The sequence below is a fragment of the Telmatherina bonti genome, assembly GCF_933228915.1.
Source record: "Telmatherina bonti genome assembly, chromosome: 8".
NCBI lineage: Eukaryota > Metazoa > Chordata > Actinopteri > Atheriniformes > Telmatherinidae > Telmatherina > Telmatherina bonti.
The window spans coordinates 26,016,722-26,040,449 of record NC_136626.1 but is presented as its reverse complement, the minus strand read 5'-3'; the positions used below and the strand labels follow the sequence as shown (position 1 = coordinate 26,040,449).

The window sequence follows — 23,728 nt, the reverse complement described above, 5'->3', positions numbered from 1 at the left end:
AAACATCAATTTGGTGACTGAATGAATGACTGAAAAATTAGCTCAAATTCCAAAACGACAAGATTTCTTGCTTGATCTGTTCATTTTAAACATTTCTGACTTAAGCTGGATGTTAACCTTTGAACAGTCAAGAGTCTGACAGTTTCAAACTCAATGAGCCCTGCGATGGACTGGCAAACTGTCCAGGGTGTACCCTGCCTTTCACCCTAAAGCCAGCTGGGATAGGCTCCAGCTTTCCTGCGACCCTTCATTGGACGAAGCGGTTAGGATTATGAATGAATGAATGAAACTCAATGAGTTTTATATTTATTTACCTTTGGAGAAATTTGGCACATCCACCTGTTGATCTGACCAAGACATACACTTAAGCTTTATGTAAGACCAGAACCCTGGTAAGGCACTGATATGAAGCTAATGATAATATATTTTGTTTGTTTCCATGATCTGAGCCAAGGGAAGTATGTAAATGATTAATGCTAAGAGAAATGCATAACCTCTTGTTGCAACTATAACTAAATGTGTGATTCTTTGAATTTATTTCGAAAGATAGAAGTGATAAGATTATTCATTAAAATGATGGATGTTAAATTAAGATGCACGAGATACATCGAGATGTTTCATAACTGGAACTGATATACAATCCTAGTTCCAATGAAGTTGGGACGTTGTTTAAAATGTAAATAAAAACAGAATATAATCATTTGCAAACTATTTTTTTTTTTTTACATACATTGAATTCAAAGAACTAATAAACTATTTTTTATTTTATATGTTTATTTTTCAAATATTCACTCATTTGAATTTGATGCCTGCAACATGTTCCAAAGGAGCTGGGACAGGGGCAGTTTTACCACTGTGTTGCATCACCTTTCCTTTTAACAATCCTCGAATAGGCGCTTGGGAACTGAGGACACTAAGTGTTGAAGCTTTATTTGTCAAAAACTTTCTTATTTTTTGCTTGATGTACAAGTTAAGTTGCTCAACAGTCTGGGGTCTCCATTGTCATATTTTGCGCTTCATAATGCGCCATAGATTATTAGATTTTCAAAGGGAGACAGGTCTGGACTGCAGGCAAGCCAGCTTAACACCCACACTCTTTTACTACAAAGGCCACATTGTTTTAACACATGCAGAATATGTTTAGGGATCGTCTTCCTGAAACAAAATGAACGGAAATGAATGGATGCACCATATCTTGCTCCAAAACCTGTATATACCTCCCCAGAATTAATAGTGCCCTCACAGATGTCATGGGCACTAACACAACCCCACACCATCACAGATGATGGCTTTTGAACTTTGCAGCGATGACAGTCTGGGTAGTCCTTTTCCCCTTTGGCCTGGAGGACACAATGTCCATGATTTCCAATAACCATTTAAAATGTGGACTCGTCAGACTGCAGCGCACTTTCCACTTTGTGTCAGTTCATCTCAGATAAGCTCAGGCACAGAGAAGCTAGCAGCGTTTCTGCGTGCTGTTGATATATGGCTTTCTCTATACAGAAGTGTTTCTGAGCACATGTGGTAATATCCTTCCAAGTCGGTTTTGATGCATGTTTTTAATGCGTTGCCGTCTGATGGATCGAAGGTCACATGCAGTTAATGTTGGTTTTCAGTCTTGCCACTTATGTGCAGAGATTTCTAAATATTCTCTGAATGTTTTGATATTATGGACTGTAGACGATGAAATCCCTAATTTCCTTGCAGCTGTATATTTGTAAACTGTTGGAATTTGCTCACACTGTTGTTTACAAAGTGGGGAACCTGGCTCCATCCTTGCTTGTAAACAACTGAGCCTTTTGGCTTCTTTTGTCCTCAGTCATAAATCTCAATAGTTTCTAATGAAATTGTTCACCTGTGGATTGTTTCAAACAGGTGTTGAGAATTTTTAAACTTTCCCAGTCTTTTTTTGCTCCAGTCCCAGCTTGTTTGGAAAGTGTTGCAGGAATCAGATTCAAAATCAGTAAATATCTTCAAATAAAAGTTGTTTCATCGTTAACTTGTATTTGTATTCAATTAAATATTGGTTAAAAAGGATTTTCAAATCGTGCTTTTTTATTTACGTTTTACAAAAATGTCCCAACTTCATTGAAACTTGGGTTTGTAATTTTGTTGCTTTGAACTATAATTTTTCCTAATGTGTTGGCTTACTTGTGTTTCTAAAAGACTCTAGGTGTTACACAAGAAATTGCTTCAGCATACACCCTTTTGGTTTTAGAGTGAATTATCTGACCTTGTGTAAGAAAATAAATGTTACCATCACAGCTTAAAATAGCAAAGTAACTGATAACGTTACACCAACTTAGGCTGAAGGACAATGCAAAAGACTTTGTTACATAACTACATCATAAAACTTGTTTCATAAATTTAAACACTCTTCCCATTTTTAAATCTTAATTTATTGTTGATTCAATATCAAGAAGCGGATATTCATGGTTTAGTGAAATGAGTGGTTGGCAAGACTTGCCAAATTTAATTTTAAGCAATAATAAACAATATGATTTGTTTTTATCAACCTGTTACTGACATAAACATAAAACTAAGTTTATACTTAGTGAAGTCGTCCCACCATTACAACCTCTCCATGAATACTTACTGTAGTGCCAAGATACAACATCCCAGCTCTTTACATGAAGAAAAATCCAACAATTTCCTTTGGAAACAGCACTTTGTGACAATACACACAGAGGCATATTGTGCTATTGTGTTGTACCATTTGTAGCTACAGTGTTCTGCTGAGTCTGTAAACAATATACCATAACGGCACAAAAGAAGTGGGGCCAGTCCACAGACGTGCAGGTCTAGAGTAATTGAGCTGAATATAACCTACAAAATAATGAAAATGAATGAATACAAAACACAAGTGTAATTTAAAATAAACTTTGTGATTTTATTGTTTTATACTTACACATCATACAGTCCTAACTCTTAAAAGAACAAAAAATAAAATAAAATAAAAAAAATTCTGGTGGCGTTTCTGGGGGACTGGAGTGCCGAGGGACAAACACTACATCTGAACAATGTAGATTTTATTTGACATCCCTACAGCTCATTGACAGACAGAATGAAAAAAGCCATCTTTATTTGCATTTACATCTGCATTGAAACAGACTTAAACAAGTCCTCTTAACTTGCAGTAACTTATCACTTACTAAAAAACATTTGTATTATGAAGATGCTGATTATGAAAGACTGTGCTAAAGCAAACAATGATGACAGCAAAACATTATTCAACAGAGGAGAAACATGTACCCAGTGCAGCAATGCTGGCTGAGCATGCTGGTGGTAAAGTCGCAAATGGTCAAAACACATTTAGTGGTCCAATTGTCCATCACATGAAATACAATTGGGCATCAATCTTCTGGTCAGTCAACACGAGACTGAAACAATTTGACATAAGACGATACGAACTGCGTGAATTCTGGTGGTTTACATTCAAACTGCTCACATTTATCAAGAAAAAAAAAAAAAAAAAAAAAAGAGAACCAGTTGAATGATTGAAGCACAGATATGAGCAGTTCATAGAAAATGAGCATGAACCATGAAAACACCATGATCTATGCAGCTGAACAATCATCCCACCTGCAAAACTTGCTTTGTGAAAGGATTCATCTGAAAAGGCAAAACTGAATGTTTTGCAAGGAAAAATGTTTCATAACTCTGCGTCAACCCAGCACATGTGAAAGTCCTGTAGAAAGTGTGCTCATAAATACAATTATTTACTTGTCACTAGACAGGATAAATTTCATTTGATTTTCAATTTTCCACTCAATGTGAAATGAAGAGAAAATGAGTCAGTCCGAGGTTTAGAGATGCTCAGCCTATGTGAGGTAAATGATCTGTGTCGGCACAGATCTGTGTCGAACTAATCTCACTCCATATCCAATTGTTTGAATAGAAGGAAAAGCATTCGGCATGTCTAAAACACTGCACTGGCTTTGTAAATACATGCCCTGCAGTGATTCTTTGCAGAGGTTTTGTAAATATTTAATGATCAAATTCAAGCAATATTTACAGGGAAAGGTTTAATAATGAAGATGAAACCTCAATACCTTTCACAGGGGCCTTTTTAACTTTCTGTAATATCTCAATGCTATTAATGGATTTAAGTAACAGGATAAACTCACACTGGGGTTTCGCAATGTTAAAGCTTGAGGGGTCTTGTTAGAAACTTGAGTTTTACACAACAGAAGCTACAAAGCCTAGTGAAGACACAAATGCTGGGGCTGGTAACTGAAAACACCGGACATTACATGTGATAACTGGTAAATAAAAGGGGGAAATATTAGGGGTAAAATATCTGTGCCGCGCCGCAGGTAGTGGCACTTAACTTTTTTGGATAATCATGAAAAGCACTTTAATACACATAGTACTATTCTTCACCTTAATCCGCCACCTCAATTACCTGGTAAAAATCTACATTAAGGTTATACTATATGAATAGGAGCCATATGTTATTTACATTTTGAAAAGAAAAAAAATAAAACTAAAATTGTAGAGTCCTGTAAACTTGAGCCTAACGGTTCCAGCCATGCGTTGTGCTACTGCTGTGTGGCTTTTTACATTCCAGCTCCATCTCAAACTGTGCATTCAAGAAACACTAACTCGTATGTTTGACTGCACACATGCATGTAAGTAAGATCTTCCTAGAAGAAGCTAGCTAGAAGCGGTCTTCGCATCAGGACTCTTCTGAATCTGAACACAATGTAAAAGCACAGTCTGCAACTCTGCAGCACAGCAACAATCTTCACTGCGGCTGAGCAGAACATATGTTGTATTGTAGAATAACTGCGACCCAGGTCAGTTTTCATTCAGCATGTGTCAGTGGTCTGCTGGTGGTTAGAGAAACGTGGAGCTTCGCCGACTCCAAAAATCCTTCAAAAACATAAAAGAAAGGCTTTCAAGGAGAGCACAACGCCTTACTTAAATCGAACAAGGCAATTTTCTGAGCCTGCTATACAGCTCAGATATAAACTGCAAATGACCAAAATGCTGAACAAAACCAAGTAGGTGTGGTGCACTGAATTTGTGCACTGCAGTCGATACTCTTTGTTGTGCTTTGCCTCTGAATCCAGATGGACATTTTACTGCACAATCTGAATTGTAACGGCTCAACTGGACTCTACTTCATCAAGCTTGTGTTTTTTTCCTTCCATAGTTTTAGAATAATGATGGAATTACTTAAATAGAACCTAAAAGTGCAAATCTTACTGATTTGCTGACACATGCTGCCAATCCTCCAGCACAGACCAACCAAACGATAAAAAATAAATAGAATGCAATCACACAATTCAAGCTAACTACAATATATTAATATAGATCATCTGATGTCATACGCTCATTAAAACAGGGAAGGAAGAAAAAAAATCACTCTATGTCAAGGTTCTCGGTTTGCCCTGCCCCCCCCCCCCATCAATATCTGTCCATGCACCCAGTATCCATATGAGTCAATATAAAGATAGACATATCTGGAAAATGCTGAGCATTTGAAGTTCAACATGTGGCGACTCATACAGGAGTTGTAGGGAAAAAAAATGCCAATTTAATAAGAACTTGACATCATTTTTCTGTCTTGGAGAAATTTTATATTCCAAAGCCCTTAAAAGATCTTTCTGATACATGAAATCTGTTTCTTTATAATGCAACTAGACCCTCTGTGTCATTATTCAGGTTGCGACACATTTTAACAGTTTATACCCATTTAATTTCAACTACCTACAGGGATTGTGTACAGAATAAAAACACAATCCCTCCAAGTTGCGAAACAAAAAGGGGTAAAATCAAATGCCTTCCCTCCCCATGGCAACACAAATGTCCATCAAGCCCCTACTACTCTCCCTGACTCTCAAGCGAATGTTCTCACACACACACACACACACACACACACACACACACACACACACTCTTTCATACAAATACACACATACAGAAGCACTCAGTTTTAGCTGCAGTCACTAGCGGAGAGAGAGAGAGGGAGAGAGGAGGCGGCTAGTAAGGGAAGTGTCTGGACTGTGGCTGCAGACATCACCCACCCACCCACCCGCCTTAGACTACCATGAACAAATGAAGCCATGATATCAGGTGTCATCATCTCAGTTGCCATTGTTCAAATTCACAAAGTCAGTCAAGACTTTTTTTTTTTCTTTTGCACTTAGTCCTCATAACTTCTGAATTTTCTCAGCCACCACGATGGGGTTCTCCTTGCGTATGCGCGCAGCAGCTGCACTCCGGTAATCATAGGGACAGTCGTGTTTGTCAGAGTAACGATGAATGGCACAAAACAGGTTGCCGCAGCGACAGTCAAAACCTTAAGCAGAGAAAGCAAATGGATCAGCAAAACAAAGAAGTTTAATGATGAACATAATCACATATGCTGTATAAACCCTGCTGTACTAATCTTTTCAGTCTGAAATACAAATAGTGAATATTTATTATTAGCAAAAGTAATGTTTGATAATTTATGAAATCTAGGAGATAAATAAAGTTTAGTAATTCAGACCAAGTCTGGGAAGTTCAAGCCAAATTTTGCAGGTAAAGATTCTTCTGGGTTACTGATATTTTGGTTTAAGAATTATATGGACAGACTTAAAATGACCACAATAGTTAGGAAATAAAACATATTGGTTCTGGCCAGTGTCTAAAATGAACTTTTTGGCTCACTGGTCAAGCATATTTTTTACTGCAAAAATATATTATTATTTTACAAACATATACTTTTAAGCATGTTATTGTTATAATACAAAATCATGTTGGATGCAACTTAGAGAAAGTCACAGCAAGTTAACAAGAAAAAAACATTTTTTTGGTGAAATGGTAATATCAGAATTTATTCACGGAAACCTTTTAAGTTCAGTCTCCTGGCTCTACTCTTTCTGCTTCACACAGTCCATGAAGTGTGGCCTCTTGCTCCTGACACAGTCCTGGTGCCACGGCATTACAGTATTACAGACTTAGTGGGATCATACTGCTTGATCTCTGGAAAACACAGCTGGACCATCGGAAATCTGACTGTGTCTGTGTCCGAATGTCCACCCAATTCCCTAGATAGTGGTCACGCCATTTTCTAGGGGTGTCTGAATGTCCAGAGAGTAAAAAGTAGTGCACTCAAAATTACCCACAATGCATCTTGAAAAGGAGTGAGCATCAATGGTCACTAGACTAGTCAATATAGACCACAATGCATTGCAGCAGGAGCTCAAAGTGGCCTAAGTGACACAAACGTCAAAACTGTTTAAAAAAAACTACAGATCATTTCTTTTATGTCCTTATTTGTTGAATACATTAGCAACAATTAAAGAATAAAAATTACGAGGTTGAATTGGATTTGGAGCAACGCCTGGTGGTTGCCTTGGTGATAGTTCATCAATTGGCGACGAGGAGAAAATAGCCAGCTTTGTGTCCGAAACGCCAACTAAACGAGTGCACTATGTAGTCTGCTATATAGCCTTATGTAGTAAATGAGGGGTTAAGGACTAGTGTGGACATTCTGACACAGGAAGTGTCCTACAGCGCCACCGTCTCCATATCACCTCTTTCACTGAATGTTCTGGTTGAGACTGCTGGTTTATTCTCCATTTCACTGTGCTGTCTTTTTGAAAGCTGCCTGGATCCTGCTAAAAATATTCACATACTGACGCTAAACGCACAAGGAGGTGTCCTTGTGCGATGGGCACATGCGTTTGCATCTGTATGTGTATCTGTATGCGAGATGAACGTCTTTGATACATGCAGACAGCAAAGGAGCATAGAAAATCTACCAATATAAAAACTTAAAAACATGACAAAGTTTGTTGATTCGGACATTCTCCCTTGGATCCAGGATTCCTCTCCTAAATTCTTGGTGGGTGCCGACATTGCTCAAACATAAAATACACGACAGGAGATACACATGCAGAGAACTTGTTGCATGGCATTCCTCTCGACCACACTACTTATAGCCAGGAGGGAAGAAGAGGAGGTCCCACTCTTTTTTTTTTTTTTTTTTTTTTTTTTAATCAACAACCATTACAACAACAGCTACACATATACATGCAGAGATTGTCAATAAAGACGCACACATCGCACGCTAACAAAGTTGGTATAAACATTTCCTCGCCATGCGGCGGAGACCCCTCTGACATTGACTAGCCAAAAGGAATATTTACTCGCATTTTCAGCAGCTGAGGAGTGTTAATTTCAGACCCTGCTTCTGGCTGGAATAGTTTGGGGATTCAGTGAAATACTGTGACATATACATGCAATCTGATATGCTGGCTGTGAAATCTGAATGTTGGGTTTGTTTTTATGCTGATGTGAGGTGATCTGCCCAGATAAGCTTATACTTGGCATCAACTAAAAGTACAGCTTTTATGTTTCATATGATACCCATTACACTGGGGTGGAGTGAACGGATCATGTTATGTTGCGTTTTGTAGCTCATGTTAATGGCACTGTTTTTTGATGCATATGTATTTTTAAGTTGTTAGAAAACTTGTACTTTGTTGACAAACTAGACGTCAGGTGTTGAATTAGTGGCATTTAGTGATGTTTGAAAAATATTTGACAGAAAATACTCCCACATATCGTGCCGATTTTTTTTTTTTTTTTTTTAAAAACACACATAAAATGGTGCATACAGCTACTTGGCCCAGTATCGGGTTCCCCAGGACAAAGGGGTTAAGCAGACTGTTGCCAGTTGGATCACAAACCTGTTGGTGTTTGCACAAATGTGTAAAAAAATGAGAAAATAATACAAACCATGACATGTTAATGATTACTTTGAATATCTAGGTTACAGATAACTGAGCTTGTTTAACCACTAAATGTGCAACAAAGCTTCAGTCCTGAGCTTGAATTCAACATGTTGATGTTTTCATAAAACTGTGGCCACAGATTAAGGCACCAGCTGCCTCCGTCATCTCACAAGGGTGAGAAAACATTACATATGAATGGAAAACACATTCAACAAGATACAGATGTAAGCTATGTTATTTGATTAGGTACACATGTGACTAGATTCCTGGCATGGCTGGCATGCATCTTTTATTTTTTACATGTGGGATGACCTTGAAATATAAAACTGTGAGGTTGTAACTGATGGGTGAAAGGGAAAAGTAGAAAAAGCAAATCCTATGAAACTAGAAGTCACTGTTTGGACTATGTAACAGTTAATAAAGACTTTCAGGTTAGAATTCGTGTGAGATTTGTTCCCACTCACCAGTAAGGCCCACTTTCTTCCGGCAAGAAAAGCAGCGGTTCTTTTTCTTGTTTTTATCTGGAGTTTGGTCACCATCAGAAGAAGCCTGTGCCGTTTCACCTACTGGCTCTAAGGGGAGAAGAAAAAAATGCTTTCGGGATAACATGTTTACTATTAACAGGTCAAGGACTAAATTTAATAAATAAATTGAACATTTAAGCCTTGCAAATTTCAAGTTCATGTCCTGACTTCTGCAAATAAAAAAGGACTGATTGCTCACTACCAGAAAGCACATCACACAATCCCACTAAAAGACAAATTCCTTTAAATAATCAATATCTTTCTAAACAGACCAACATGGCATCTGGTCTCTCCTGTTCACCAGTTTTATTTGTTTAATTAACACTGTGCTCCACAGCATTATATAGATAATCGTTATGGATTGATTTATATAAATATCACAGTGTTTTATTTTTTTTTCCTTACCTGTGCTGTTTGATGAACCCCCCTCTTCTCCATCCTCAGTCTCTGCTCGATCAGAGTCTACAGTTCCTGAATCCTGGGAGATGCTCATAGCTGTCATCTGTTGAGTTACTGGGCTCGGAGAGCTGGGACTGAAATCACAGACAGAGATTAATACATTTTGAATCACAAACACACAGAGATGAAACCGGCTAAAAGAAAAAGTAGTTATGAGAGATACCTCCAGTTCAACTGCACTACTTTTATTTCAAATAGCAGGTTCCATATCAACAAATTAAAGTGATATTAATGGAAACATTTTGAATCAATCACTTGAGCCATTAATTAGGATGTAAATGTATTTATTACAGCATGAAATGTGGCTTGCACTTGTCGTATTTGGAAATTTAATTAAAATTCAGAGTCATAAATACCAAATATCTGTTATTTAATTTCATTTGCCTTACTATACCTGCACCACAATTAGGCTTTAAAAAGAAGAGCTATCGTAACATAACCTTGAACATTTATGCCTATGATATGCATGGCAGAGAACCTCCTGACTACTGGGTAAGACTGCAAGCAACATAACCCAAATTTAACCAACAATTTAGATACGGGGATATTTAAATGATATGTAAAATCATGCTGAAATTGAAGCACATTTTTGGTTTCTACTAGATAAATGGAAAAGGGACTAAATATTTTGCCATTTTCAATTGTTTTCCTGCACAGTCATTTTGATTGAACCACACTGATGTGTTTCAGCATGTTTAATGAGTTTTTACATGAAATGCACTGAGCAGGTCATTTAAAGAGAGAAAAGCTACCAGGCAAACACAGAGCATTCAGAAACTGGACACCAAATACATGTAATGTTCAGTGCACAGCTATCTGGCTTCTTTTCGCACAGATAAAGTACGAATTATTCCTAAATGTCATCAAGCTGGGAACAAATGGCTCAACTTGGGGAAAATAGAGCATTTTCTGTCCAGAATTCTCTTGTAACAGTTTGTATTATAAGCCAAGTGATTGGGGACATCATTCCCAAATCCCAGTTCACTGCTCTGTGTTTATGGACAACAGCATCATAAACGGAAGATCTATCATCGAACAAAATAAAAATGCATCGCTCAACTTGAGCTTTATGTGCTGGTGGTCCATTCAACAGACACAGGATCATTATGTGTTTTTCATTGTCTATCGCTCCATGACAACAGCAGACAAGTGAAGACAGCCAAACTCAAGTTACCCTCTGAAGAATGGCTTTGTGTTAACTCATGTGAAACCATTCAGCAATCAAACCAAGCAAGCACTTGAACAGAATTATGCAGTTTACTTCTCTAAACTATTCTATTTAAGTAAATCTGAACACATTTAACCCTCCATTAGGCCACTGAACACATTAAAAAAAGCACACTCTGCCAACACATCTTCAAAATGCTGAGTGTCAAAGCTACTTTTTCTTTCTTCCACCTCTGAATCAACCACATCAGTTTCATAATCTGTTAAATACTTCTTGTCTGATATTTCTGGCGTTTTTCTCATATTTAGCTGGGTAAAACTGAAAGGATGACATGTATTAATGTATTTGCATCTTTGGGTTGGGCAGTTGATAGAAAATTAATCAAAACCAACATTCAGAACCAATAATCAATGTGATCTTGGTCATGTTAATTATTTAAATTGTTTGTAAATTGAGACTTCTCTTAAATACATAAAAAAAAATTAAATAAACTGTTTATATTTTAAGTGTTTGTGTTTTCTTTCACTTTTCAACATCTGCTCTTCTATTATGAAAATATTTGCAACAAAACATTTAATTTAGCTATGAGGGCTACAAATAAATGATACTGAAATAATTGCTAATTAACTGAAATTGATGTAACCTCTTCCATTAATTGTGATACTGATTTAAGGGCAGGTCGCCCAGCCCTATTACACATTTCTAAATGGGAGGAGACAAGGTGGTCCAGGTGCCCAAGTCACTTTGGAAGTATCAAAAAATAAGCACATGTACAGATTCATCAATCTGAGATTTTTTGGGCTTATGTACTTTCCCAGTTTTGGTTGTATACCATCTTTCAGTATGAAAGCAATCCTTTGTGCAAGAAGCCCCTGGGCTTTATGGTAAAGACTTATTAATATCTTATAGCCAATTCTATCTGATTTTTTTCTTAACAATCCCAACATGGTGTATCATTTCAGAAAGAAAAAGATGCTTCCTCTCTACTGTTGCCTGTTACATACTTAAGACTGTGGGACTAAATGGAACCAGGAATTTGAAGGGGACCAAATATGTGAAATTGAGTGGAGCTGAATAAAAAAAGAAATTATTAAATAAAAATAAATAAATAACTTGCTTAGTTAAAGCTAATTGTAAGCAGAATCTTATCGGATGGTGAAAAACAACAGAATACAAAAAACAAAACAAAAAAGTCTCAGCTTGTAACCATAATTAAGCATTACACTGCAGTTTTTTTTTTAGCAGGCCCTAGAGCTAGGTGTACAGTACTCTTCAGCTGTTTTATCTTCAATTTCATAGCTAACATTGTGACATAATGTGCATTTTTTGCTTTTACAAACCACTAAATCCTTGTAGTAGAGGTTTGTATTAAAAAATGTTGAAAAGACAAACCCCCCCCCTCCCCAAAATTTTTAAAAACATTTGAAAATAGCTTTTAGAAATAAATTGCCTACACTGAATATTTATAGACTAGTGCCAATGATGCAAAGACATTAAACTCTTATAATACAATTAATACAATTCTTTAAAATGGTCAAATCTGTAAATTGTATTCAGGATTATTGTTGAGTTTCATTACAATTAACACTCAACTTTTGAAATACCTCTTTGTGACACAACAGGATTTTGCAAATTTGTCAGCAGACAGTCAACATACCTAGTTGCTTGTTCCTCAGGTGAGGTTCCTGCTACTTCTGTGCTGAGTTCTGAGGTTGTGTCCTCTGCAGTCACACCAGGTGATCCTGGTGAACCTGACGGTGATGTAGCAGCTGTGTAGAGGAAAGGACAGTCAGACACCATACATTTTATATAATCTCAGAGATGATTTTTCATTTGACTTCAAATATCCTATTATACGGTACTTCCTGCATTTGTCTACCAGAATTGAATGTATTTTAAATAAATGTGACAACAGAAAACAATGTCCCTCTTTTGCTTTCCCACATTAGTTTAGGCAGCTAACCCTGTTCTCCAATCCCCAAAATTGAGTTCCTAGAAAACCTGTAGTTTTTAAGTCAAGTTCTTTTTTTAATTTTTTTTTAATTTTTTATTTTTATAACCATATCCAGCACATCTTTTGTCTGCCCCATATTCCTACCTTTCTCTCCTGGGGGGCTGGATCGCCCCCCTCCCTGTTGTCTCTGCAGGTGTTCCTTGTAGCAGACAGAGCACATGCCGTTGGTGCGGGGGTTACCATAGAAACCACATCCCATAGTGCAAAGCATTGGCACTTGCGTCTGATTGGTCTCCTGAGCCATGCTCTGACAGAAGGGGGCTAAGGGGGTGGGAGAGGATATTCCTAAAAAAGTGGAAGCAGAAGTCAGTCCAAATTGCTATCGGTCCAAATAGGACTACATGATTTTTTTATTTGTCCAGGTAAAAGAGCTTGGAGATAAGCATGGCACCATCAAGAAATAATTGAACATATTTTAAGTTTGAAAGATGACAATTGTGGCCTAAAACAAACATATATTTTCAACTGCAATGAAAGTTTGTTTGAACGATTCATAAGTTTAAATAAAATTAAGTAAAATGCGATCAACCGAGTTGCTAAGTTCAATTCAGACACTAAAGTTAGACGCAAACTATAAAACATTCTGTATTATGGTTTAAACTTGTGACAACTGTAATAAATGTACAAGAGATAAATCCGCCATGTACAGAAAACATGAAGAAAATTAATACAGTGCAACACTGAAGTTTTGACTTGCGCGTCCCGTATTAAAAGTCCAATGCAAGGTGTTCAAAGTAGTAAGCTGGGGATTTATTTAAAAAAAAAATAATAGGGAGTATGGAAGTGCATAAAAAGAAGAAAAGTAAGACATGAGTCCATTTCAAAGGTTAGTTTCAGAATGCGAAGACCTGAGTTAGCTCAGACTGATAAGTTTCTTCCGCTGCAAACCAAGATGTTTGGGTGAGGATAAACTTGCCTTAAAAGGAACATAAGCAGGAACGTTTTTGTACGAAAATATCTCCAACGCGAACGTGGAACCTTTACATTATACGATGATTTGGCCAACTTAAACTCTGGACTGTTTAAAATCCAGCTGAACAAGTTCCGACTGACTGTCCCCAGAAGAAAACAATTGCCGTCCTGTGCTTGCATAGCTCAAAGCAAACACTGAAACCTTAGCGAGCAGCTTCCCTGGCCGTTTTGTCTGACACTGGGCTTTCCGACGTTAAAAGAAACACAAAACTCACTCGGTGTCTTCCAATGAACACAAACCACAGGGATAAGAATAGCTGGGTCTTTTATGTCAAACAACGAACACATCTTGGTTTTCTTCAATCGAACAAATGCTGCCTTTAGCAGGCTAACCTTAGCTGTGTTGCTAGCATTATCAGCCAACCCAAACCAATGCACTTCGCGACAGTCTCCCAGCGTGTTTAAAAAACAGTAACATAGGACAAGAGCCCTCCTAGATAGTCTAAGATAAAGACAATACCTGAAATTCAAGGTACCGGAGGCTGTCGACGACCTTGAGCTTCAGATTTGTACAAGTTGTGTCCCGAACAGAGCGCGCGGCCTCCTACTCTGCGCGAGCTCCCAACATTCGAAACAACGACCATGACGTCATCCTCATCAGCATCATTTCAGCAAGCCAGGCCAACACAGCAAAGTCCAACACCCCTCCAACATCACCACAAACAGGGGGGAAAACAAAAAAAAACACACACAGCGTATTCAGGTGTGACACTGAGACCGGCGTGTCTAATGTTTATTGAATATCAGCTCAATAACAGCTCGTTATCTCACCGTTAAACTAATCAATTTCAAACAAACTAAAAACTAGATTTATTTAAAAAGGAAAAAAAATGACATTGATATATTCGTCAAATTATATTTAATAGATGTAAAACAGCAAAAAAGTGAATGTAGTTTAAGTCTTTTTTAATAAACTTAATCAGATTCTATACCATAAATGTAGCTATGAATCCAAGTTTAAAGCATCAAGAAGAAAACACCATCAGTGAACTGTGAGGCATCTTTTATTATGAAAATTATTTTTTTTAAATCCACAGTTTATAGTATTTTTATGCAAGCACAAATCTAGTTGCTTGGGCTATCCATCTTCATAGGCACATCTCCCTCTGTGTTCTCATACTTCTGAGCAACGAATGGCCCCACCAGCCAGTTGAGTGGTGTGTTGTGTAGTAGATACTCCATGACACCATCCATGGACTGCTGAAGCTGAAATATGTACATAACAAAATTTATTCAGCACAGTTATGTTGTCATAATGTAAACAAATATTCCATTTTTAAAAGTATAGTAAGAATTAATATGGCACATTGTGTCATTTGTGCACATTAGGAAATGCTACACAGGCATTATATTTTCCATAAAAATCATATGAATAAGCAGATACCTAAGAATAGGAGATTTTTATTAAATTTATCTTTGCTGAAAATTAATATAGGTAATGTGCGTCAAATTATGTTAAACTTTTTGTATTAAAAATAAAGAAAAAAATGTTAAATCACTGTGGCAAAATGATGCTTCAATAACAAAATGCTGCAATAAAGAGAGTATTGCGCAATTCCTTACTTGTTTTAACTGTTGACGACTTCGCTCCAGAATGATGGGAGTGATTGTGCTTGCGCTCCCAAGCGAAGACTGCAATTCCTCAGCGGCTTGCCGTGCATTGGTCAGCTGGTCCTGTACTGCTTTTGGCAAGCCCTGTGTGCTTGAAACCACACTGGAGCATGCTGACCTAAGCTGGTCACTTAGACCACGCACCAAAGTGAGGGTCCGCCATTCCAACTTCTGTGAACATACAAAAAGGAAATAAAAGGCAGAAATGCACAGGTTAGTGAAAGTGAGTTGCTTATTCTCAGACATGAAAAAGTTAAAATGTAAAATAATATGACAAGAAGTTAAAATAGTAAAAAAGGGAACAAAACTTTTGAATAACAAGCCAGGTTTAATCAGTAGTTTTAAAGTCAGTATCAGTATACGAGCATATATAAACTTCCCCATACCAATCACAGATACAATTTATGACTACTCCTAACATGAACCTTTTCAGAGGATTGATCTGTGGCAATTTTCCAAGTCCCTTTGGAGCAAGCATCCTACACATAACACAAGCAATGCATCATCTGATAGATGCAATAATAAACTTGTTAGACAATTAATTAAATCTTAAAAAGGAAAATTTGTTACCTCTGATTCATCTTTGGCCCCATCCGGCTCCGACTCAATGTGTTCAGCTCCTTCCTGCCTCTGCCTCCACTCAGTCCAGCGCTGCAGCAACTCTTCTGAGGCGCCTCCTACCTGGTTACTCGCTGTACCTAGATTGGTGCGGGTACTCTCCAGCAGGTCCAGAGTGCTGGAAATCTGAGCCATGGCAGCATAGGTGGCATCCCTGGCATGCCGTGCACGGACAAGGGACTGCTCATAAGCTCGCTCCTGTACCTTGGCAGAGAGTTTCCCCAAACGGACAAAATAGCTGGGGCTGGACGACGTGGTAGTCACCTCAGAGCTGGCAGGTTCAGCAAGAGCAGCTGCAGAAGAAACGCATTTATCTCCTGTAAACTCAAATCAAATGTTTCATGCAGTTCAAAATCCAACCTTTGTTTTCTGTATTATTAACTGTTTTCTCACAGTAAAAATGCACTGCAGCAAAAATACAGCTTTGACTTTTTTAAAATAGCAAGTCCATCTTTGTTTTTGATTGAATACTCAGTTTTCCTCAGTGTGAAGTGCTGCACAAAATTTGAAATTAAATTAAATATATTTGTATTTTCAATCTATAAAGATCATTCCTGCTTCTCTAGTGGAGGGATTGAACCATATTCTTTCACTACATGAACCTCAGAGGTTTTCTATTGTACTCAAGTCCCACACTACCACACTTTTCACTGTTCATTTTTGAATACTCAAGTAAATCCGGTTGTAGAGTTTGGATTGTTATCATGTTGGAATCTTATGTTCTGCTAAACTTCCAGACAATTGGTCAGTATTTTTGCTTTTCCAACGTATTCATGTGTCATCTTTCAAGGTCATCTCCTCACCCTTTCCCTCTCATGCTGCTCCATGTCATTACACTCAAACTCTCTCTGCTCTCACTGTCAGAAATATGCATTCATCATGTTGGTCCCTGACAGATTCAAACTAAAAATGCTTATGTGAACTGCTAGACTTATAAATAATGAAATAAAAAAACAAATAAACAAAAAATACACTTATGTTTCTAAAGTTCACAGGCTTTCTTTTTATCTGAAGTGAAATGGTCAGTGTTTATATTACTCTTCTCCGGTGCTTTCCCCTTCACCAGACATTCACATGTAGTTGAACCATTTACTGGGAAATGGGGATCAGCGTCTTGATACAGGACATTTCCATACATGGACTAGGAAAGCTCAGGATTTGACAACAGGCCTTCCAACTGGCAGACTACTGCTCTTCCTCTTAATCAACAGCCACAAATGAGCATTTTTCTGCTGACAAAAATCAAGTGTTTACTTTCTCGGACGCTGTCTACAGAGGTTAATGTTATCCACTGAACTTTGTTCAGACACTCTGAGGCCCCTTCTCTGTTAGAGCCAAGTTATATTATAGGCACAAAACCTGTCGTCAATTCTGGAGGCCAGACTCTCCATCTCTGACAGGTGAGGTTAGGTTCAGCAACATTATGGTCAGCTGACTACCTGTCCGACCAGGTATCATTGCTTATGGCACAGGCGTATGCAAATATGACAATTCCAGCATCTATAAGGAATAAGTTCAGACAGATGGGAGACATTATTTTACTTTTGAATTCAAGTGAGAATAGCATCTTTTCCAAAACATGAGGTCTTGGTAAAAGAAATGAATAAAACTTTGGACAGAAATAAATAATTGTGACATTTCATAATGACTATCATTTTTAAAGTTAAAGTTGGACCAACATAGTGTTAAAAGTGTGTTTTTTTCCACTGTGTGAGGCAAGGCAGTGTATGCGTAATGGTCATTGCATAGGTTTTTTGAAGTTGATTCCAATGGGAAGTGTATTTGACATGAGCTGGGATTAAACACAGCTGCTCAACAGACAAAAAAGGACCAACTCTCCAGTTATCAATCTCTATAAACTAAAAATATGACAGTTTGATAAACCTCTGTTAAAAGTAATCATCCTTATCAAAGACAAGAAAAAAGAATTAAGAACATTTAGGCATATAGTTTCCACTGAGGGTGATTTGCTGCTGCCGCTATGGTTACAGGTGCATTTTTAATAGTCTATAATCAAAGGATTCTCTCTAGGTCATTACTGCTGTATTGGAGTATGGCAGGTTGTCATGATAACATGACATCACAGAAGCAGGTGTCAAAGCTGTAAGTGCTGGAAATCGTTTTACAGGCCAAGTAAACAGATGGCAAGTTCATTGGAATGCCCTGCCTCCATCGCTATGTGCATCACCAGCCATTCATGTTTTCAGCTTTAGTCACTGCAGAAAAATTAAACTCTTGATTACAGCACTATCCCACTGTATCACCTTGTTTTCGCAGACCCTAAAGTCACTCCACCTTTATTGAATCCACCTCTCAGAACATTTCTATCTGGCACTCAGAGGTAGACATATGGCTTTATTTCCTCAGCTAGTTATTTACGGATGGATAATGTTTTCCATATTTAGTACATCTACTGACCCAGCTCCCTCTCAGTGAGTGGTAGGTTTTGGTCAACCCAGTCTTCGGATCGGCTAAGGGCCAGGCCCATCCCACTGCTGACCATCTGGCCCATCCTGGTGCCCATGACAGTACTGATACCTCCACTGACTGCTGCCTTAGTCAGCTCGACACCACCCATCACAGCCCCCATCACAGCATCTTTGGCTCCTGCCACTGACTGGTATACCATACCCACTGTGTCCGACACCACCTGAGGGAGCAGAAAGAAGACAACGTGCCTAAGTTAGACAATAACTGTGGCACTTTTGTTTTTTTTTTGTAATTTTTGATGCTGCTTTTTCTATTAATAGATCTTATATTTGTGATCAACTGGCACAAGGTGCAGTATTATGAAAACACCAAGATTAAACACTGGAACAACGCTTGATGGACACAAATATCTCACTCATTCAGAAGGAAGAAGTAGGGCGATGAAGGTCAGAAATGAAATGAATTAATAATATGCATTTTAAAAAGGCAAAAAGAAAAAAAAGAGCAACAGCAGTCAGTAAATGATCTAATGATGCTGCACTGCATCACTATTGTAAGCAGAAGTCTCTGTCTGACCTTGTCTGCTGGTTGGTGAAGAATAGGCAGCTTTTCTTCTATCTTATCCAGTCCTTTCAAAGCATATTCATTCACTGTGGCAACTGTAACAAACACACAGCAAACTATTCACTGAAAGCAGTCATGAATAGAGATTAAGTGTTAAAATGAAGAAAAAAATCCCCCTTTAACTCAGCATGAAGTTATACCACTCAACAAGAATAGTTGTTGTTTCATGCTTACAGCACAACACCTGACTGAGCTTCAAATAAACCTGTAAATGATGTGAAGTCTGTTAACTGTTAAAACAAAACAATTTCTATGTTGTATTAAAGCCTCGAGGTTGCAAGTGGACCTGGTGATGGTTTCATACATTTCATTTCCACGCCAGCATAGCCTTTAATAGTACATTCGAGAGTTGGGCTGTTATATGGTGTCATTGCACAGCTGTTACATATTTTGCTTAGAGATGGACGTACTCTGTGGTTCAATCATGTCCAAAATGGGTTTGGACCCTGTTGTGGCAGCGGCACCCAAAGTTCGGACCCCGCTCTCAGCTACATCCATAACTCCCTTCAGCAAGGGCAGATTGTCCTTGGTGCTAGTGTAGGCACTGGAAACCACCTCACAAGTGGAGCTGACCAGGGGTAAGTTACTCACTCTGGAAACGGCACTCTAGGACAAAAACATAACCTCTCATGACATTTACGTCGCTAAAATTAAGCCAGTTTGTAAAAAGCAGGACTTTTTTTTAGAAACTGAAAATGATTTAAGACTTTTTTTTTCCAAAGTAGCATCATTTAAAAAGACAGATGTGAGGTTGTAATAATTATAAAGAATACTTATTTAACATGCATAAAGAATAATTTCGGAGCATTTCAGGTCTCCGCGTTCCTCACCTGCTGGTCTCCATTAGATGGTTGTGTTGCTGCAGCTCCAGTCTCATTAGTCTTCCCACTGTCTGCCATTGTGACTGCTGGGTTCAATCTCTGACTCTGAATATAGCGAGACATAAACTTAGATTCACCTCACTTTGCTTTCTGTGAATGATGAAACATGGCTGCCTCAGTGAAAGTGACTTTATCTTGCAGGAGTAGTTGTCCTGTCAGATTGTTTAATGCATGCAGAAAGGAAACCCAGCCATGTTATATCCATTTGTCAACACTATGATGCAATAAGGATGAAATTATTCTTAGACAATGAAACTGCACTGGCATGCAAACAATTCAAAGTCTCTATGTGCTGTCAGAGAAAGTCTAAAAATGTTAAATAACACCGTGTCATTGAAAAATATAACCCCAAAATCAAAGACTGACACGTGAACTAAGGATCAGAGCTGTGATCAAGGTGAAAGAAAAGCTTATCACGCTCATTTTTAAACACCAGAAGATTGTTCAGGATCAAATGATATAATTAGTAAAGCAATGAATAATGTTTGGATCCATGGCCCTGCAGGGTAATAATCTTAATCACTGATCGTTCACAAGCTTTCTTGAAGGCATTGCTGGCAAAAACCTCCTCTGATATAATAAATTCAAAGTGAAACTCAGTATTACAGCAGCTCTATTAATGTAAAATATTGCATTCAATATAATCCAGGCCAAAAGAATTTCTCAAGCTGACAGCTATAGGGGAAAAGTCATTCATCAAATTTATATAAAATGAATAGCTTTCAATGAGGATCAAACGTAACATTAAACATCTTGAATTTGGGGGCAGAAACTACATGACGTTTTCAGACTTGTAGAAGTTGAACTTCACACAAAAAGGGGAAGCATACGTTTAATTATTCCCTCCATCCACATTCCTTTTTTTATGCTACAACTCTGTTCACAGCCAACATTAACAGCAGTTTTAAAAGATCAGCTCACAAATGGCCCATCTAGGTAAAGAGCGTGAATGCATCTAGGATTTATAAAGGCGGCTCAGGTTTGCAGTCACTTGGATGACAATCTGTGTGTTACAGACTATTCTGACGGGTTGCGAACTCAACTGGCTAACAACACATTTACTAGAGTCTGCACCTGTTCGACTATGATGCTATTCTTAGACATTTATTTTGCACGGGGTTGTCGGCCCAATGCACAAGATAAAAAGATCCGCTGCGTTGCCTCCAAAATCATGCATCATGTCAAGGAACATGTATAAATGAGTAAGAATGTAAAGTTTATGGAATTATGCATCATGAGTGAGCTGTGTAAATGCAACCAGAAAAAGTGTTTTAAAGGATATGTAATCTGTCTGGCAGCTCCTTTTTCCAAGTATTTCTAAGACAGACCATAAGAAATGTTCAATCAAAATGTGCCAGACGCACCAATCAGTGACATTCTTGGGCCATTCTCTTATGTCTGCCTTGTATCCTTTGTATCATGTAAGGAAACAAGTGAAGGAATGAGAGAGGCAGCCATCTGCAGCAACAACTCTCCCTCCGGTACTCACAACATGTGGATGGCATCTGTTTGTGTTCCACCAGATGGCACACAGAGACATAAATGGACACCACCTGTCTTTACTAGAGCACCGTTAACAAGTGTTTGACATGCTTGACCTGATGTATACAGCACATAAGTTGCAGAAGGACATGAGATTTCAGTGATCGTAGTGCTGGAAAGACTACCAGCAGGAGCACGAGGAGCGCAGCTGATGAGCTGCAACGTGCACCCAGACTGGAGTAAACGTTCTGGTAGATTAGGCTCCATCCACCTGTCAGGACGGACTGCTCAAAGAGAAATGAGCCAACAAAACATGCAGCAGGCAGCTTCTACTAAGGCTGACACGCTGTTTTAATCATTACACATATTCTAGATGTTAACGTAAATAAAATACGTTTGTACAATACTTCCATGAACTCTCTCACAGTGCGATTGAAGATTGCACTTAGTTGCAACAGTTTGATTGAGCAACATGCCCTCGTCTAGATGAGGTGTCAGTTGATGACATCTTCACCGGCTTTATTGCAAAGCAAAGTCTGACTCTCCCCTCGCTGAAGCCAAGCATGAGAAGAAGCCGCAACAGAATTCAAAGGCAAGACACGTTAATCAGGAGGCAGTTGCGCAACACAAACTGGGCTGTTTCATTCACTCAGAAGGAAACATCTCACTGACAGCGGATCCAAGCAGAGATCTTATGAAAATGCTCCAAAACCTCTTCCTAATGCATTTTCAGACTGTTATATCTTTACAATGATGAGCCACAATCCACCTGCAGTAAAAAAGAGAAAAGAAAAAAAACACTACATGCGCTTTGAGGCTGAAACTCTAGAAAACTATAAAGAGACTTGCCTTATGGGGAGGGAGCTGTGCTGGAAGTGGAACAAAAGATAGATTGCTTGATAATGGATTTTTATGAGCATGGCTGCCACTGATTTGACAAGTAAGAGAGGGAGAGAAAGAAAAGGGGCTCATGTGGGTAAAGCTGGGAATGAGAAGATCAATCAGAAGGGTAAATTCCACATTATTCATGGCATGAAAAGCCTTTAATCAGAAACTTCCCATGATAAGAGGCTGTACGATTAATATAAAAACTTAAGTAACAGGACAAATAGGAAATACTGGTCCTGGCTAACTGGTTTCAGTTTCTACATTTGAAAGAAATAAACCACTTACTAGCTAAACTAGTTAACTGTTAATATACTTCAGAGGAAGCTTTCAAAAACAGCAAAATTACTTTAAATATAGGATTAAATGTTGATTATTATTCCTAACGATGATCAGCCAGGACAAATCCACACCTAATCTTCACATATATAATTATCAGCAACGGTGCAATTTCCTCCATTTTATCGCTGGTGAACTTTAGCCGACATGAGGAAACATGACTAGATACTTGAGCAAACAGCTGCCCTGTTGTCATCGGCTCCTTTTCTTTTACCAATAACCCCCCCTAAGAAGACGGGGGGCTTTAGCTGCATCAAGAAAAGTAGATCCAGTTGTTTCCCCCGCCCTCCACGCGCAGTAACTCCTGGTTTGCTAGGTTCAATAGCTAACACTGTAAAGTTAAATAAATGCAGCAACGCGTCGTTTTAAAGGCAGATTTACAAATAATACAAAGCAGTCCAAGCCAACACTGACCTCAGTGACAGCCTGCGGAAACTCTGTCCTGCCGTGACCCGAGGTGTGGATGATGGTTGGTGAACCGTTCCAGCCTCTGAGGCTTTCCAATGTGCGGTTGAGCAACAAGTCAATACAGACAAAAAGGCGGAGTGAGGGACTGTCTTCTCAACTTTCAACCAATTAAATCACAACACGGAAGTAATACAGATTGTAGTTTTTGTCCTGTCCTTTTAAACAAACAAATTGGTCCTGGACAAATTAGAGCACTTTTCTGTTGAACAGTGTGACAAAATACCTGTCAACAGGTGCAGAAGTCTGACTGAGAAGAACAGAAAACACCTGACTGTAGCGGAAATATTAAAGGATTGTTAAAAAAAAAAAAAATCTATTGAACCAGAATTAGAAAATAATGTCATGATTTTCATAAATTTTTTATTTATTATTATTTTCGACAATTTCAGCTTATTTTACAGACTGTTTTTTTCAATCTGTAATGCAAGGGTATGAATAAGTTTGAGCACAACTGCATCTTTATATATATATATATATATATATATATATATATATATATATATATATATATATATATATAT

The 23,728-nt window shown here is 38.1% G+C and overlaps 2 protein-coding genes across 4 annotated transcripts; both read right to left on the bottom strand.

Moving 5' to 3' along the window:
• Nucleotides 1-6,050: 6,050 nt before the first annotated feature.
• On the bottom strand, nucleotides 6,051-14,447 carry LOC306759687 (AN1-type zinc finger protein 5). The gene is made up of 6 exons (XM_079245400.1): nucleotides 14,330-14,447; nucleotides 12,982-13,182; nucleotides 12,541-12,652; nucleotides 9,662-9,789; nucleotides 9,197-9,304; nucleotides 6,051-6,307 (listed from the first exon to the last, which is right to left on the bottom strand). Exons 2-6 carry the CDS (start codon nucleotides 13,139-13,141, stop codon nucleotides 6,159-6,161), a joined length of 657 nt encoding a protein of 218 aa, XP_079101526.1. The 5' UTR covers nucleotides 13,142-13,182; nucleotides 14,330-14,447; the 3' UTR covers nucleotides 6,051-6,158.
• A 147-nt stretch (nucleotides 14,448-14,594) lies between these two features.
• plin3 (perilipin 3) lies at nucleotides 14,595-23,230 on the bottom strand. Of its 3 annotated transcripts, none has more exons than XM_079245502.1 (9): nucleotides 23,154-23,222; nucleotides 22,365-22,497; nucleotides 19,983-20,078; nucleotides 19,563-19,758; nucleotides 19,105-19,187; nucleotides 18,517-18,748; nucleotides 16,051-16,391; nucleotides 15,433-15,651; nucleotides 14,595-15,075 (listed from the first exon to the last, which is right to left on the bottom strand). In XM_079245502.1, exons 2-9 carry the CDS (start codon nucleotides 22,485-22,487, stop codon nucleotides 14,935-14,937), a joined length of 1,431 nt encoding a protein of 476 aa, XP_079101628.1. In that variant the 5' UTR covers nucleotides 22,488-22,497; nucleotides 23,154-23,222; the 3' UTR covers nucleotides 14,595-14,934. The 3 variants fall into 3 exon arrangements, with proteins under 3 accessions (XP_079101628.1, XP_079101629.1, XP_079101630.1); XM_079245503.1 differs by having other exon boundaries at nucleotides 14,596-15,075; nucleotides 22,365-22,443; nucleotides 23,154-23,230; XM_079245504.1 differs by lacking the exon at nucleotides 22,365-22,497 and having other exon boundaries at nucleotides 14,596-15,075; nucleotides 23,154-23,217.
• Between the last annotated feature and the right edge of the window lie 498 nt (nucleotides 23,231-23,728).